The sequence below is a fragment of the Clytia hemisphaerica genome, unplaced genomic scaffold (genome assembly GCF_902728285.1).
Source record: "Clytia hemisphaerica strain Z4C2 unplaced genomic scaffold, Clytia hemisphaerica genome assembly, whole genome shotgun sequence".
In the NCBI taxonomy this organism is placed as follows: domain Eukaryota; kingdom Metazoa; phylum Cnidaria; class Hydrozoa; order Leptothecata; family Clytiidae; genus Clytia; species Clytia hemisphaerica.
Window position 1 is genome coordinate 1,605,682 of NW_027103598.1, and position 15,190 is coordinate 1,620,871.

Below are 15,190 nucleotides of genomic sequence, written 5' to 3' on the forward strand. Positions count from 1 at the left end.
TCCACCGTCACTTTAAGGTATGAAAAGAGTTTTCCAAGGTTTTTTATTTTTATGTATGGATTTTTAACGGAACAACCCAAAGTTTGAAGTTTAAGGAATAACCTTCCTTGAAAAAAATAGAAACATAAGAATGTATCTTTTAAAAGTTAGGCAGAAACTCCTTTCTGAATGAATTTATCGACAAAATAGTATTCCTACTGACAACGCTAACAATCATCCCCTACTACCGAAGCAGTACACAGCTTCCATTCTAAACAATAGAACAGCTGAAGACCTACAAAAATAACCATAGAATAACTATTCCCGAATTTTTGCATCGATCGGAGAGCAAACATCATCCAAGCGTCTTTTAAAAGTAGCATCATTTGCAACAAACTGTAAACAAACCAGGGAAAGATGATTTCAACTCCCTCTTCAACCTTTCAAGCTCTGCCAACCGTTTAGCATACTCTTTCAATTGCTTCTGATATTCTGTCTGTTTTTTCTGTAGAACCACTTCAATCACGCCATCAACCTGTCTTGCGATGCCGGTAAAATCTGACGAATCATCAGAAAATATGCAATGAGTTTTTTGTCCAATCCACCGCCTAGCTTCATCCATGGTTGGAAAGGCGTCAGGATTATGATAAATGAAGGTGTCGTTATCTCCTTTTAAAAAAGCGGTTACTACAGGGTGGTTACGGATCTCTGCATTAGGCTGCTTCCAACATAGTTGCGGTTTGATGGCGTTAGACTTTAAGGTAAGAGCACGAACAAGGAGAAGCGATCCGTATGCCTTCATCATTCCAAAATCTGCTTTCAAGTCGACGATGAGGTTTTGTAAGACGCTTTTCTTTTTGTAAATGAAGAAATTTAGAGTTCCGTTGACTTGGAATACTTTGGAAGCAAGCAAGTGGGGAACAACATCGGAGAAACAAGCGTTTTTCAGCAACAATCGAACGAGTTTGCGTATATGATTGTAAGTTAAAGTTGAAAGTTTATTACGTTTTGCACCATCGACAAACAAAATATCCATTGAATTGATGGTAAATCTGAGAAATTCTTTAAAGTTCTCCGTATTACGTATCTTCATTTCATACATCAAGTCCATGTGGTCATCAAAGTACTTTTTCACTATACCAGCTTCAAGCAAAGTTCTCAATATCTCCAACGAAGGTTCCCAATCATCATTGGAAATCAAAAATAACAGAATTTTATAATAAGTCACATTACAAGCATCAGTTAAGAGTTCATAATGAGTTTCCCAACGTTCTACTCTTCCAAAATAAGTGAGGAATTTTTTAACAAGTTTTTCATCAAAGACATTCCCATTTAGCAAAATCTTTGTTAAGCTGGCCATCTCCTCTATTTCACCTTCTGACCCTTCAAAGTCTGTTTCAAGACAATTATCTAAGTAAGCATTTAAAACCATAGTGAACCCATCCAAATTGTCAAACCGGCATGTTGACAATTCTAACAGTGGTTTTAAACAATAATCACGATGAATCATTTTGGAGAGAAGACAGGAACACAATTGATCTAATTCTTTCTTGAAGTGATCAAAGTTTTCACAAAGAGCTCGAAAAAGTTCGGTGAGGATTATTGGGTAGCTGAAATGATCGGCGAAACCAAACACCCTTTTGTCTTCAAATGATTTGATGCATTTTTTAAACAAATATAACATCTTTGGGTGGAGTGAATCATCTCGGGTTTTAATAGTTTCAATTGTTAATTGCAAAACCAGATGGTTGTTTTTCAAAATTTCTTCCGATTTCAAAAATAAATCAAACCAGCGGTCGAACATTGGTTGTTCATTGCAAACCTGGTGAAAAATGATTTGCCAAAGACGGCGATTATCATGAACAACCTCTTCTCGGTAATTTTCATAATTGTCATGTGCTTCAACAATGTTGGAAAAAACTATGGCAATCATTGAATTGATCAGTTCTGGAATTCCCGAGGATGTGGCGATGTTCGTCCATATCAAATACTGCGAGGAACCAATTTGGGAGAAAGCGTTCTCAATTATGTCTTTCAAGTTTTCCCAAGGGACAGTTTGGAGCAGCTTGCCAAGGGCATTTTCAACCCCTACTGGTGGTTGAAAATCCTCTTTCGTATGCTGAATGCAGAAAATCTCTCTTAAAAAGGATAAGGTTGCTCTAAAATTGCAAGCTTTTGTTAACAGTTTTATCAAAGTGACGAGATATTGTACATCGTTTCGATGATCGACGACTGGATATTTGTGCAAAAATGTCTCTAGATATTCATTGAACTTCGATGTAGAATGGTCTACTTCTTGAAGCAAAAATTGACCACTGAGTAGCGGTGATTTCGAAACACAAAACGACTCGAACTGGTGATTGAATGGTATTCCTAAAAGAATTGTTTTCTCTGAATCTTCCTTCTCCCAATTCACAGATGGTCCGATCAAGTCCAATTTGTTTACAGGTATGTCGGAGAAATCGAAAGTCTTACCATCGCATCTCACAGCTTCTTTAAGGCACGTTTTGTAGATGTAAACCTTGTCTCCTGTAAAAAGAAAAGGTAGAATAGTTTAATGAACATAATATTGGATACCTGCATTTGGTCGAAAAAAACATTTAAAAAGCAAGTAGAAAGATTTTTCTAAACATTTTTTAAACTTTTACACGCAGATTTTTTCATATACAAATTACATTCGAACAAGTGCAGAAGCACGAAACTTTAAGTTATGTACTTTTATAGAAAGAAAACTTTTAAATTTTACTTGGCTCTGGTATCTTGTTTGTTTATCATTGAGCACTATTCAATATGATTTCACGACAATGATTTACTTACCAGTCATGATTCTTTTTCGAAAGTCCAGTTTATTTGTATTCTTATTATACATCTTGGCTAGGTAAAATTTGAATTGTTGATTCGATGGTAATGTTTTGTTGGCAGTGCTCATATATTTAGTAACGAGATTAAAGTCTTCAAAATCAATACCATCTGCAGATGGGGATAAGACATGACCAAAGAATCTTTCACGAGTTTTGCTTATCTAAAAAAAAAACAGATGAAAATTGAGAGCCAGTCATCACAAGGTTATTATCTGGCAAAATTTTCTAGGCGATATCTGGTAAATGATTTGGAGCTAAAGAATTTAGCACTCCACATCAACATTCATCTCAAAGGTCTGGCAGAAAAAAAATTCCAGATAGATTTTGAAATATCCTTTAATTATAGCAGTATTTACAGCTTTCAGAGGTCATAAAATGGAGGAAAATTAAAATTTCAAAGTGATACCATAGATAGAAGCGAAGTCAACTGTGTTAATTTTGACGTTTCCAATTGTTCGTTTTTAACATTTGAAGCCGTTGTTCTGATTGTCTTCAAAAATACTTCAAGATTCTTCAACTAAAGAAAAAACGAAAAATAAAATTTTTGATGACAAATTGATGATCACTGCTATAGTCTTAAAATGTAGAAAAAATGGAAAATCACAAAGGATTGGCAAGTGTCAATTATAATATGGTAAAAGTGTGTGAGAAAAAGAATTGTGGAAATATATTACTATATGATTCCCTTTAGTAACCAACTATTACTTACTGCATGCAGCCCAAATTCACTTTCATCTTCGGCGTCACTTTGTAGATCATCGATTCCATAGCCATATTCATGATTACTCCAAAAATCTTTCCTCGGAGGACGAGTGTTACTTTCATCTTCACTTTCAGAATCAAAACCAATTGTGTCAAAATCGTCAATATCGCTATTAATCATATTATCTCTATTTATTTTGCTAAATTGAATATAAATAGAGAGAATAACAGTAAAAGATGAAAATGGTTATAAAAGATCTACCTTCAATACTATAGCTTACCCTCTGATTACCTTAGGAAGAAAATTTCATTGATTTTGAGGGTTACCCAAACTTGCCAACTTCTCACTTCAAAATTACATTTATAGGATACCTAGTTACATGTTCTATTTTCTCCAATTTCAGTGGATTTATGTGGAATCAGGAAGCTACAATAAAAACCAACTGAAAGAATAGTATTGTTATAAAATAAGGCAAAACTGCAGTTTCTAGGCAAAAACATCATAAGTTGACAAGCATGCCCTGATAGTGTGATATCGAGACAAAGGAAAAAGAAAATTATTATATAAACTCAAGATAAGTTTTGAAAAATAAGACCAAAACCATAATAAACATCTAATACTTCCACACAATCTGAAAATCACAAAAAAGTAAGTAAAGTTTTTTTAAAGTTTTTGAAAATTTGAAAATGTTTGAAAATACCGGGTGACCCACGAAAAAGTTCAGACGTTTCTCGACGTCTTGAGGCCGAAAAAATGTCCCAAATGCTTGGAGTTTTGATATTTAGAAAGTAGATATCCTAACTTAAAATTTGAGCCATCACTTTTTGAATTTGACCAACTTGTTCTCTACTTATGAGCTTTTAAAGTCAAAATTCACTTTTCAAAAAGTGTAAAAAACACGCAATAAAGAGGTATTAAATTCATGCAATCAATTAGAAAATCACTTACAAATTGACTAATTTAACGAGTTTTATGACATTAATAATTAGTAAAAACACCTTTGAAAGTAATTTTTGTTTAAAACAAGACTAGTTTTTATAAAAATTGGCGCTTTCATAGATTTTTTTCAAAACTGTATATCAAAAACGTCTAAAAATACCAAATTTGATACCCCTTTTTTACGTGTTTTTTACACTTTCCGTAAAGTGAATTTTGACTTTAAAAGCTCATAAGCAGAGAACAAGTTGGTCAAATTTAAAACGTGATAGCTCAAATTTTAAGTTAGGATATCTACTTTCTCAATATCAAAACTCCAAGCACTTTGGGACATTTGTTCGGTCTCAAGACGTCGGGAAAAGTCCGAACTTTTTCGTGGGTCACCCGGTATACACAAAAAAGATAAAAACAATGAAAAATAAATCTCAAGTACCTACTTAAAATAAAGACTTATTTATATAAAAAAGAAAAAGAGTTATATCAAAAAAAGAACGTATCAAATAATCGCAGGAAGCAGTTTACATTACATTAAAGGTTTTATTTTTTCATAAGGGTTCCCGTTTCATATCAGACACATTTCATATCAGGACAGTTGTCTGCCTATTGTTATATCATGCTGATATTAGCAAAAAAAATGTTTTTCTTTCCCTCTTTCTGACCAATCTTGCTCCACATCCCTGTCAATCCAATGAAAAGCTTGAATTAAAAGTGACCAGTAAGCAAGCCTTATTTAAAAAAAAAACCTTTAAGAGAAATGCATGATTTAGAAGCATAACACTCACAGGCATATCCAGTATTAAAACATTTAAAAGCCCCAACTATTCACACTCGGTAAGTATGTGGCACACAGTTTCAGAAAATTCAAAGTATTAAATTTATTTATGTAAATACTATTATATCTATTCAATATCTTTATTAACTTCTCTTTGCCAACCAATGTTAGTAGGTTGGATTTCAAACTATTATTTCATTCCAAAGCATATCAAATGTATACGTAACGCTGAAAAAGGCATTTCGAGGTTAAATAAAAATGCAATATAAATGTAACAAATGAATACGTAAGCTCTTATCAAGTTGGCACCGCTTCAAGGGTACAACTCAAGTTAAGCTTGACTAAATATTGGACTTTTCCACTTTCAGGGTACACCAGAACAATCATTTTGTAAAAGTCTCTTGTTGTTATGTTGAATGTAAAGCTCAGGAAAATGAAGTTTCAGTTTTCTTTTAAGTCTATGCAGTTCAGCCATATTTTTGAAGTAATATTTTTTCTCCTTTTCATATTGTTCCTGATGTTTTTGGAGAAGAACTTCAACAACTCCATTATTATTTCTGATGACTGCTGTAAAGATACGGTCAAAGCTATAAGATCGCACCCACCTTCTTGCATCTTCAGTTGTAGTAAAAGCATCTCGATAAATAAAAGTGTCTCTTTCACTTCTCAAGAAATCATTAACCAAAAGATGATTTTGAAAGATGTCGGATGTTGGTTGTTTCCAGGTGAGTTTTGGCTTTACGCTTTTGAATTCCAAGTTTTGTACCCTTATCAACATTAGTTGACCGTAAGGTTTGTCAGTATTAAAGTCTCTCTTAAGATCAGAGATAAGCCTTTGTAAGAGAGAACTATAATCTTTCATTGCTACAGAATCAATTTTTCCATTTGCTTGGAACGCTTCAGATGACAACAAATACAATAGAATATCAGTGAAGCAATCATTTTTAAACAAAATTCTCACAAATTTGAGTATGTGTTGATAAATGAAATCTGGAACATCCTTTGAATCTTCTTCATCATTTAGATATGCATTCAAAGCATCAACAGTGGATTTGAGAAACATTTTATAAGGTTCTGTATTACGACATTTCAATTGCGACAAACAAAACATACTGATATCAAAATCTTTCTTGTAGAATTCTGAATCAAGTAAGATTCTTAAAAGCTCAATAGATGATGGCCAATCACAATTAGTCACTAAGTAAATCAAAACACTTTTATATGTGTCAGGAGTTGGTAGCTGATTCGATTTCGTTGGTTTAGTATTGATGATGTTGACATAGCTTGTGAGAATTACTCGAAAATATTTGCTTGCTGTAAAGCCACTGAAACTCTTCTGGTTTGTGACAGAAAAAATTGAGGAGAGTGTAGTTTGGGAAACAAGAATCTTTTCACTGATGGGTTTGCTTTCCACCAAATCTTTCAAATACTTTGACAATGACTCTTCTTTAGTTTTCAATAAGACAATTAACAAAGAAGCCATCATTTCGCTATCAACATACCGATCATTCTTTATCAAAGTAATGTAATGTTGAATCAATTGTTCCAAAAAGTCAATTGAGCTGTTTTTCTCTGATATTGAGCATTGTTCCATTATCTTAATAATGATGTCACTAATACAAGATTCTCCCATCGTTTTGCACACAAATTTGAATAACTTTATAAACAAGGTGGAATTCACAATATTCCTTTGGATAAAGATTTTGATCGCATCCATTAATTCATCTTCAAATTCTTCTTCAATTTCATCGCATTCCGTTATGAAACTGTCCAAAGATTTCTCGTAGACCATCTCAAAACCCTCTGGATTGGGAAAATTTAACACTGATAATTTGAGCAGAGCTTTTCCGACCATGAAGTGATAGTTTTTGTCAAGCAAACATGTAACCAGCTCTTTTAATTCGCTTGAAAATTGATCATAATAATTGAATAACACTTCAAATATATCTCGAAGAACACCAGGCAATATTTCCTCATCAATGTAAATGAGATCTTCAGTACTTTTAATGGTATTTCTTAGAAGAGTAGAGATGGAAGGATAAAGTGTTTTGTTCTCACTTTTAATAGCTTCTATTGCAAATTTGGATGAAATGACAAAGTCAATCCTTATTGATTCATCATTCAACAATGTTTTGAACCAACGTTCATTCAAACACTTGCTCTTGCAAACTTCATGAAAGATTTTCTCCCATAGCAAAACTTCGATATAATCATCATATAGTTGAGCATGACTCAATTCTATAATGATATTGGCAAGATCACTATTATCAGCAATAGAAGCGACGTCCATCCAGGATTTATACTGCAATGGTTCAGTAAGGGTGATAGCATTTTCAACACTCTCTCTAATTGATTCCCATGAAATGGACTTCATCAACTCTCCAATCACCTTCTCCGTCCCTTCTTGGAATACGAAAACGTCTTTCTTTCTCTTTTTTTTCTCAACAAACTTGAAAATCTGTTTCAAAAATGAAATATTCTTCTGAACATCTCCTGCTTTCAACAACAGATTACCAGTGCCATTAATGACTTTAGAATCCCCTTGGTATGATTTGACAGGAAAAACTTTCAATAAAGTGTTAATATGTTCAGTTAGTTCTGGTGATTTTAAGTCTGTTTCTTCTAGCAGGTATTTGATACACTGATTGGGCTTTTGAGAACGACAAAGTGATGAAAAATGATGTTTTTTTGGTATCGCAAGAATGATAGTTTTTGAATATAGCTCAGGGGAGTTATCTGCATCAAAATTCTCATTTGAATCATTAGTAGACTTATCTGCTTCACCCCAAGAAAAAGAACCTTTTGTGTTGTAACCAATAAGATCGTCCATAACATCAAAGGGTAATCCATTAAAATCAAACCTCTGACCATCATGCATTCGAATGCCTACATCCAGACCAGTTTTGTAGACATAATTGTAATCTTTCTCTCCTATAGAAAAAAACAAAGGATATGGTAATCTATCAAAAAGCAGAAAGTGCAAAATTTTGATAACACTAACAGCCATTATAAGCAAGCATGTTTCCCTAAATTTTCTGGAAAGCTCTAACTTAAAGAATGAGTATATTTGGCATAGCGTCAGGGGGGGGGGTCGGTAGTAAAATCTCAGACATAATGACGTTTACTACGTTGGTGGTGTGACAAAAATTTGAAAAAACCTTTACTACCAGGGTAGTAAAATACCTCTTCCAATAGTCTGGGTGGTGGTATGTAAAAATCCTTTTACTACTCATATATGTCTGAGATTTTACTACCGACCCCCCCCCCCCTGATAGCGTAGCATATAATCTGCATCCAGATAATAAATCCACAAGCTTATCTTTGGAAGCATACATTAATCTTATTCAAAATACCTGAAAATACATATTTTGAATAGAACTTCAAAACCACGAATAGGATTACTTACCATGCACACGTCTTCTTCTAAAATCTAATTTTCCAGTTTTCTTTCGATAGATCATTGTTAAGTAGAAAGTGAATTGGTCTTCTGAAAAGAAATCTTTGTTTGCTGCTTTAACCATATTCCAAATCAATTTGTCATTCCCTTTAAGCATAGAAGAGCCTTCTTCAAATTTGGCAAGATCATAGCTATTTTCCAAAAGGAAACCAAAATATCTTCTCCTTGTTTTGCTAGCCTGAATATTAAAGGTTTAAAAAACAAAATTGAAATATATTTAGCTTGCTTAAATAAAAAAAACACAAACAAAAAGGCTGGACTTGAATAAATCTTAAAGCATGTTTTATATATTCAGAGAAATAAATAGAATCAAAGTCTTCAAGAAAATATCAAGAATCAAAGAAAGTAACTTACAATTGATACAGTGTAAGGCAATGTGGGTATTGTGTATTTCATTTCAAATCTATTTTCACCGTGCCAACATGAAACACTGCGGTCAATTGTTAATTCTTTATTTTTTGATATTTTCATATACCTTCAAAATAATTTTTAAATTTCAATTCAAAATATGATTTGTGTTAATGCAAAGTTACCTGAAGCAATGTAGAAGAGATCTCTGCTTTAATTTTCCCAAGAGTGTCATCAGATGTAGATTTATCTTTAATTGAATCTAACAAAACTGCAAGATTTTCCATCTAAAGAAAATGATCATTAACCAATTCAATTTTTCAGTTTTTTTGCAGCATAAAACTCAATCACTGTTGAGTCTCCATAAATCGAACAAACACAATGAATGCAAACTTATCAGGATACAAAAATTTTAAGTTATGGAGAGTTCATGAGGCATTGTCAACTTGAGCGACCAAAAACTCGTTTGAGTTAAGGAGACATTCCTTAAAGAGGTTCAAATTATGGAGACTAATTTTAAAAGAATCCTCCCCTTTCTGTAATATTTTTGCCGAGACAAAGTTAAAAAAATCATCACTTACAGTAGAAAATCCAAGTTCACTCTCACTTTCCGCATCACTATTCATTTCGGTTTGATATTCATCATCATAGTAATCATCACTGTCTTCAGAATCAACTAAATCATTGTTGTCCATCATTGTTGTAAATTGAATTTTATATCCTCTTTGTTTCTAAAGCATGAAATTCTAAAGAAGAAATATTATTTCAAAAATGAAACTATTCCTCAATATAAAAAGTACCCTCATGTGCATAATAAATTGGGGGATGGAAAATCTTATATTTTCAAAAATTAGGACAACAAACAAGGTTTATCCAGCGGTACTGTATGGGCTGATGGGTGCTTACCCATAGTAGTTACACAGAAAATTTTCTCAATCAATCCTTTATTATGATCAAACCAATAAAAAAGAAGACTTTTCCATGTTTTATTTTTCGCACAGTATAATCAAAATAAATTTTCATGATTGTAAATTCTTCTTATTATATTCAAAGACTTTTGTGGGACTTTACCATATAAGTCTAGAACTCCTATATCATCAGGATAAAAAAATATGATCTTTCAGCCTCTAGCGCAACATATGACTGTAAAAATATCAACCTACCTACTTCTTGTTACAGAATAAAAAATGAGAAGAATGGCATCTTTAGGGTTACATTCTTAAAGAAGTCCTTCTGAAACTTCACAAAATAACAGCAGAAAAGACAACTTTCTTTTTTGTTGTAGATTTGGATATAATAAACTTTGCATGGGAATATTTTTATCAAAGTGTTGTGTTAACTATCATTGTAAAGAGAAAGAAGAAAAACGACCTCACTGATGCACCAGTTCGGTGCTATTTTCAGGTGTAAAAAAGTATTCTTGACCTGTCTTGACTCAAAAACGAAACCAGACATAACACTTGTTATGTGTTCGGTGTAACATATGGAGCCCTGAAAAAATTGGAAACAAAAATGGCCACCAGAGGTACTTATTGGCCTAAGTTTTTTATGGCAACAGTAAGTAAGATAGTCCACAAAATTAGAAATTCATCATAGCTATCTGAAGCAAATGATGTTTTCTAAATGATAGACTACTGTAAGTTGGTCTAATGTTGACCCAGGGGTACTAGGATTGGCCCAGCAGAGACACTGATTTTTGCTAAAAAAGTAGCCCATATAGAGCCAAAATTGATAAATACGTGATCCTTATAAAGACATTTTCACAAAAATTTCTTAGATTCTTAAAAGAATTCTCCAAAACTTTTGAAAAAATTCTCTTACTTTCTTGGCTTTTCACTCTTCTGTGACCCCTTAGAGACTAATTTAACACTATTTGATTTCCCCAACCCTTAGAGAAACTTTGAAAGGTGAAAAAACCTAGTGCCCTTACCGTCCGCACATACACAGCACCCATTTTTGCCTAAGTAAGTATCCCTCAAGTTTTGACATACCTAATCTAATTAGAAGGTCCTCACCCTTCTGGCGCTCATGGTTTCAGCCAACTTTTAAGGTGCCCCCATTGAAGCATGGTGCCCCAAACGAGTTAGGTTCCCTTGAGAAATTGCTTTGAGATAGGTACCCCTATTCAGCCGATAATTTTTTTGAATTGACACTTTTTGTTCTTTTGTCATTCCTAAAATCTTAATGATTTTTAAATCTTTCTAATGATGAAATAAAACAAGACTATAGTGTTATTATATAATATACAGGAATGCAGCAAGGAATAAATATTAGTACCAGTAAAGATTTCAAAACGTCTACAGAAGATTGTTATCAGTTATGTTATGAGTGTGAAACAGAGCCAAAAACAAAACTAGCTACCATGTTTGTTTACTCTTATATCCTGACATTTTAGCTTCTCTATGATAGCGTGGGAAGCGCTCACGCATGAACGCCTGCTAATAAGCTTTGTTGTTATGCTATAAAGATGGCGGCTGTAAATCAAAACAATCACATTAGAAAATATAGCAAAATATGGCGTGATGGGAAACAAAAGAAAAATAGGATGGGAAACTAGGTGCTGGGGTAAAAAATATAACCAGCCCCCAGAGCCTCCATCAAGATAGCTAGGTACCCTTAATGAATAGGTAACCCCAAAGAATTGCAAAACATTAGCACCCCACTACTAACCTGGCCTAGATGCCCTTCAGATTTCTGGGGGGGCTGAAACCATGGCGCTCCGGAAACTTAAGCAGCTAAAAAAGCACTATCAGTCACAGAAATCCTTGCATTTGCATGGGGTGTGCATTTGCAACGGTTTCAACGATTTTTTCCGACCCTGTGCAAACGAGCTAGAACATGTAAGGTAAAATGCGCGAAAATTAACAAATCTCAACTTTAGAATGAAAATGGCATAAAACGAAGACGAATGGCATTTTCATTTTTTCTTTAGAAGATTCTTTAGCCTTTTTATGGGTTAAAATTTTGATCTGTGCATTTATTTATAATTAAGTTTCCTAACTTTCCACTCTGTGTAAATGCAACGGGTTGCAGTGATCGAGTGTATTTGCACGGTGTTTTTTCGTCACTTTCGTTTTCGACCTGTTGCATTTGCTGCATGTCGAACCCTGTGCAAATGGGTCCAAATGCAAGGATTTTTCTCTCCGGAAAGTTCCGCATCTTTCGGTGCTTCCGGAGCAAGTTCTAGCACGTTCTAAAAAAACGTTTAAACTTGGTTACAAAATATATTGATATGATGGTTCAGCCATTAATGAAATTGAGTTTGTCACATTATATTTGACTGGTCGAAATATTGAAAAAATAAAAAACGTGAGGTTTCACTTCCACGAGTCGGCTGATTTTTTAAAAATACATGTGTGCACAGTTAGTTATCGTATAATTATATCACGGATATCTTGCTCTCTGGAACACTGGAAGTGCTCCTGAATCTTCCGGTGTTCCGGAGCACAAAAAATAGCACTTTTTGCTCCGGATGTTCCCTCAGTGTCAGGAGGGCCTTAGAAGGGGGGTCTCTACATTACACCAACTTACAGAAGCTAAGGATGCATTTAAACACTTACCGCCAATGCAAATCAATTTTGAAAAGTGATACCGTGAAGTCTGGTAACTTACATCAGTGGAGGCTAACATGCATAGCCCTCAAATGACTGACCAATCAAAGCAGCAAAATTTCAAAACAAATGAACTATGCAGCTCCGGTCGCAGCTCTACTCTACCATTTTTGTTTTGATTTAAATTTGTATTTTAAGGACCAGCCAGGTCATTCGTTTGAGGGCTATGCATGTTAGCCTCCACTGATGCAAGTTACCCGATCTCACGGTAAGCGTGTAAATGCATCCTAAAAAATTCTACAATTTTAATATAGTAATTACGCATTTCAATCTCTGAAGTTAAGCGCATACCTTTAAGGGAAGAAGTTTTGGCGGATTTGGTCAAAATCGGCAAAATTTTAAGGTAATTAAAAGGATTTCCCTGAATTTAAACATGAGTAACACTGTTGAGAGATAGAAATTAAGTTAAAAAAAAGAAAAGCAACCAAAATTGCAAAATAAGCTTTTAAATATTTAAAGATGAAATATATAGAAAATATTGCAACTGAAAATGTAAGTTTACTACAAGTTGTATAATAATTAAATTCATATACATAAAAATTTAATTTCTAATACATAATTTAATGAAGATTGATTTTCAATGGCATTGAGTAGCATATCAATTTGAAAACAACCAAAAACAAAGCCATTTATTTGGCCATTATAATCATTTTATTTCTCCTCATCAATTCTTTGTTCATTTTCTTTCCCCTATATTATCTATGACTGTTAGGTCTTCTTGTCTCCTGGTTTTGGTGCCCCTTGTTGCTGGGTAGATAACTTAGCACTGAGTGCTTCAATTAAGGCATTTCTTATTCTTTGTTTTTCCAAAAGCATTGGGTGAATTTTCTCAAGCTGTTTACCAACAAATTCTATTTTTCGTCTGAAATATCTTTTCCCTTCCTCTACAGACTTTTCAACATAATACCCTGTGCCAATATCAACAACAACAGAACTTGTTTCGTCTAAAATACCAGGTACATACATTGAAGAAGTCATAGGAACCATGAGTTCTTTTCCTTCATTTTCAACAGTGACACGATTAAGATTTTCTAAGGACTCACTAAATTTTTGTTGGGCTATCTTCAGTTGATTGATGGACTCAGTAAAAACATTTATTTCTTGATCAATATCACGTTTTATCTGGTCGAGTTGTTGAACAGGTAATTGATCCAAAGGAATTTGTTGCATTTGATTTTCTGCTGTCCCGGTCGCCATCTTGATTCCTCTTGCCCTCCTCGCTGTTCACCCTCCTACACAGGTACTTTATTTCAAAGCATAATTCTCTGGGATGGAGAGTGTTACGGTGATTTCTCCATAATGGCAGATTATTTTGTAAACAACAGTAGAAAGACAGAATAAGAGACAGTAAGAGATCAAACTGATCAAACTCAAACTTCATTATTAAAAACTGTTTGTAAACTTTATTATTCACAAATCATACCACTGGGAAACATCACAAACAATGTCGTATAAAAGTATTTCAAGTGGGGTCAATGGAAGACCGAAAAAACAACCAGTCAATATTTCGTACAGTCGCCACAAGCCACTTGGTCTTGATAAAAATACAGTCTTGGAGGGATCTGCAATTGACACTCCATCATTGGAAAGGTTAGAAATTTGTAGCAGCAAAGATTTAAAACCTAGATTACAAGAAAGAAATAACGATTCAGAACGCTGGAAGGATAAATATATCTCTTTGCAAAAGACCGTACAAAGTCTACGAAAAGAATTAAAGTCTAAAGAGATTCAAATCATCGAACTGAAGGATGAAAAACAGAGACATAAACTACAACTCGATACGGAAATGGAAACCTTGCAGAAATCTTTACGAGAACAAGAGAAAACTTCCAAATCAAACATTGAAGAGTTAAAAGCTGAAAACAAACAAATGTTCCAAGAAAAAGAACTCAATGCGAATAATTTAAAAGAATTAACAGAGAAAATACAATCTCTGGAACAATTACATTCTAATACATTATCGACCATGCTGAGTGAACATAAGAAAGAACTAAAATCTTTATCAATAAAAAATATAGAACGTATTGAACAGATAAAAACGAACCATGGAAAAGTGATTGTTGAGAAAGACCAAACAATCGAAAAATTAAAGAAACAGATCGGCGAGTCCTTAAATCAAAGCTCAAAAGAACGTCAAGCTCAAATTGATGATCTAGTCAAAGAGTTGAAAAGGGTTTCTGAGGAAGCAGAATATGTGAAGAACGCTCTTCGAAAATTCAAATCTATAAATACAGATGATTGTAGCAGATGCAATATGTACCAAGAGAAATTCAAGGACATGTCGCTAGAATTGACACGTAAAAATTCAATTTGTCAAAACTTGTTTACAGTTTGTTCTAAAATGGAAAAGCAGCTGCAACAAAAGAAAGACCTTATGGAAATATGGAATACAGTCAAAGCTGCAAAATAGTATTATCTTCAAAACCGTGTATATTTTTACTTTTTTTAAATTATGGAAAATTCTTTTTCAGATGATGTATTACCAGATCAAAGGTATAATTTTACATTTTGTGTCATTTGTTT

At 33.6% G+C, this 15,190-nt stretch overlaps 4 protein-coding genes across 4 annotated transcripts; 1 reads left to right on the plus strand and 3 right to left on the minus strand.

The window, feature by feature from the left end:
* Positions 1–141: 141 nt before the first annotated feature.
* On the minus strand, positions 142–3,741 carry LOC136801925 (uncharacterized). Its single transcript, XM_067058611.1, has 4 exons — positions 3,550–3,741; positions 3,247–3,357; positions 2,797–3,001; positions 142–2,508 (listed from the first exon to the last, which is right to left on the minus strand). Exons 1-4 carry the CDS (start codon positions 3,721–3,723, stop codon positions 362–364), a joined length of 2,637 nt encoding a protein of 878 aa, XP_066914712.1. The 5' UTR covers positions 3,724–3,741; the 3' UTR covers positions 142–361.
* A 1,132-nt stretch (positions 3,742–4,873) lies between these two features.
* LOC136801932 (uncharacterized) lies at positions 4,874–9,946 on the minus strand. Its single transcript, XM_067058625.1, has 4 exons — positions 9,638–9,946; positions 9,242–9,343; positions 8,658–8,886; positions 4,874–8,182 (listed from the first exon to the last, which is right to left on the minus strand). Exons 1-4 carry the CDS (start codon positions 9,752–9,754, stop codon positions 5,616–5,618), a joined length of 3,015 nt encoding a protein of 1,004 aa, XP_066914726.1. The 5' UTR covers positions 9,755–9,946; the 3' UTR covers positions 4,874–5,615.
* Positions 9,947–13,375: 3,429 nt separating this feature from the next.
* On the minus strand, positions 13,376–13,864 carry LOC136801864 (prefoldin subunit 5-like). The gene has a single exon (XM_067058527.1). The coding sequence runs from the start codon at positions 13,862–13,864 to the stop codon at positions 13,376–13,378; it is 489 nt and encodes a 162-aa protein (XP_066914628.1).
* A 148-nt stretch (positions 13,865–14,012) lies between these two features.
* On the plus strand, positions 14,013–15,171 carry LOC136801943 (putative leucine-rich repeat-containing protein DDB_G0290503). Its single transcript, XM_067058641.1, has one exon. It carries the CDS (start codon positions 14,112–14,114, stop codon positions 15,075–15,077), a length of 966 nt encoding a protein of 321 aa, XP_066914742.1. The 5' UTR covers positions 14,013–14,111; the 3' UTR covers positions 15,078–15,171.
* The last annotated feature ends 19 nt before the right edge of the window (positions 15,172–15,190 follow it).

Bases quoted from the DNA above. Each gene is read 5' to 3' on its own strand.
- LOC136801864 (XM_067058527.1), bottom strand. From the start codon at position 13,864: ATGGCGACCGGGACAGCAGAAAATCAAATGCAACAAATTCCTTTGGAT.
- LOC136801932 (XM_067058625.1), bottom strand. From the start codon at position 9,754: ATGATGGACAACAATGATTTAGTTGATTCTGAAGACAGTGATGATTAC. The intron at 9,344-9,637 runs GTAAGTGATGAT...CATTTTCTTTAG, and splicing joins GTGAACTTGGATTTTCTACT to ATGGAAAATCTTGCAGTTTT. The intron at 8,183-8,657 runs GTAAGTAATCCT...TTTTTTCTATAG, and splicing joins TAGAAGAAGACGTGTGCATG to GAGAGAAAGATTACAATTAT.
- LOC136801943 (XM_067058641.1), top strand. From the start codon at position 14,112: ATGTCGTATAAAAGTATTTCAAGTGGGGTCAATGGAAGACCGAAAAAA.
- LOC136801925 (XM_067058611.1), bottom strand. From the start codon at position 3,723: ATGATTAATAGCGATATTGACGATTTTGACACAATTGGTTTTGATTCT. The intron at 3,358-3,549 runs GTAAGTAATAGT...TTTTTTCTTTAG, and splicing joins GTGAATTTGGGCTGCATGCA to TTGAAGAATCTTGAAGTATT. The intron at 2,509-2,796 runs GTAAGTAAATCA...TTCTTTTTACAG, and splicing joins TCGAAAAAGAATCATGACTG to GAGACAAGGTTTACATCTAC.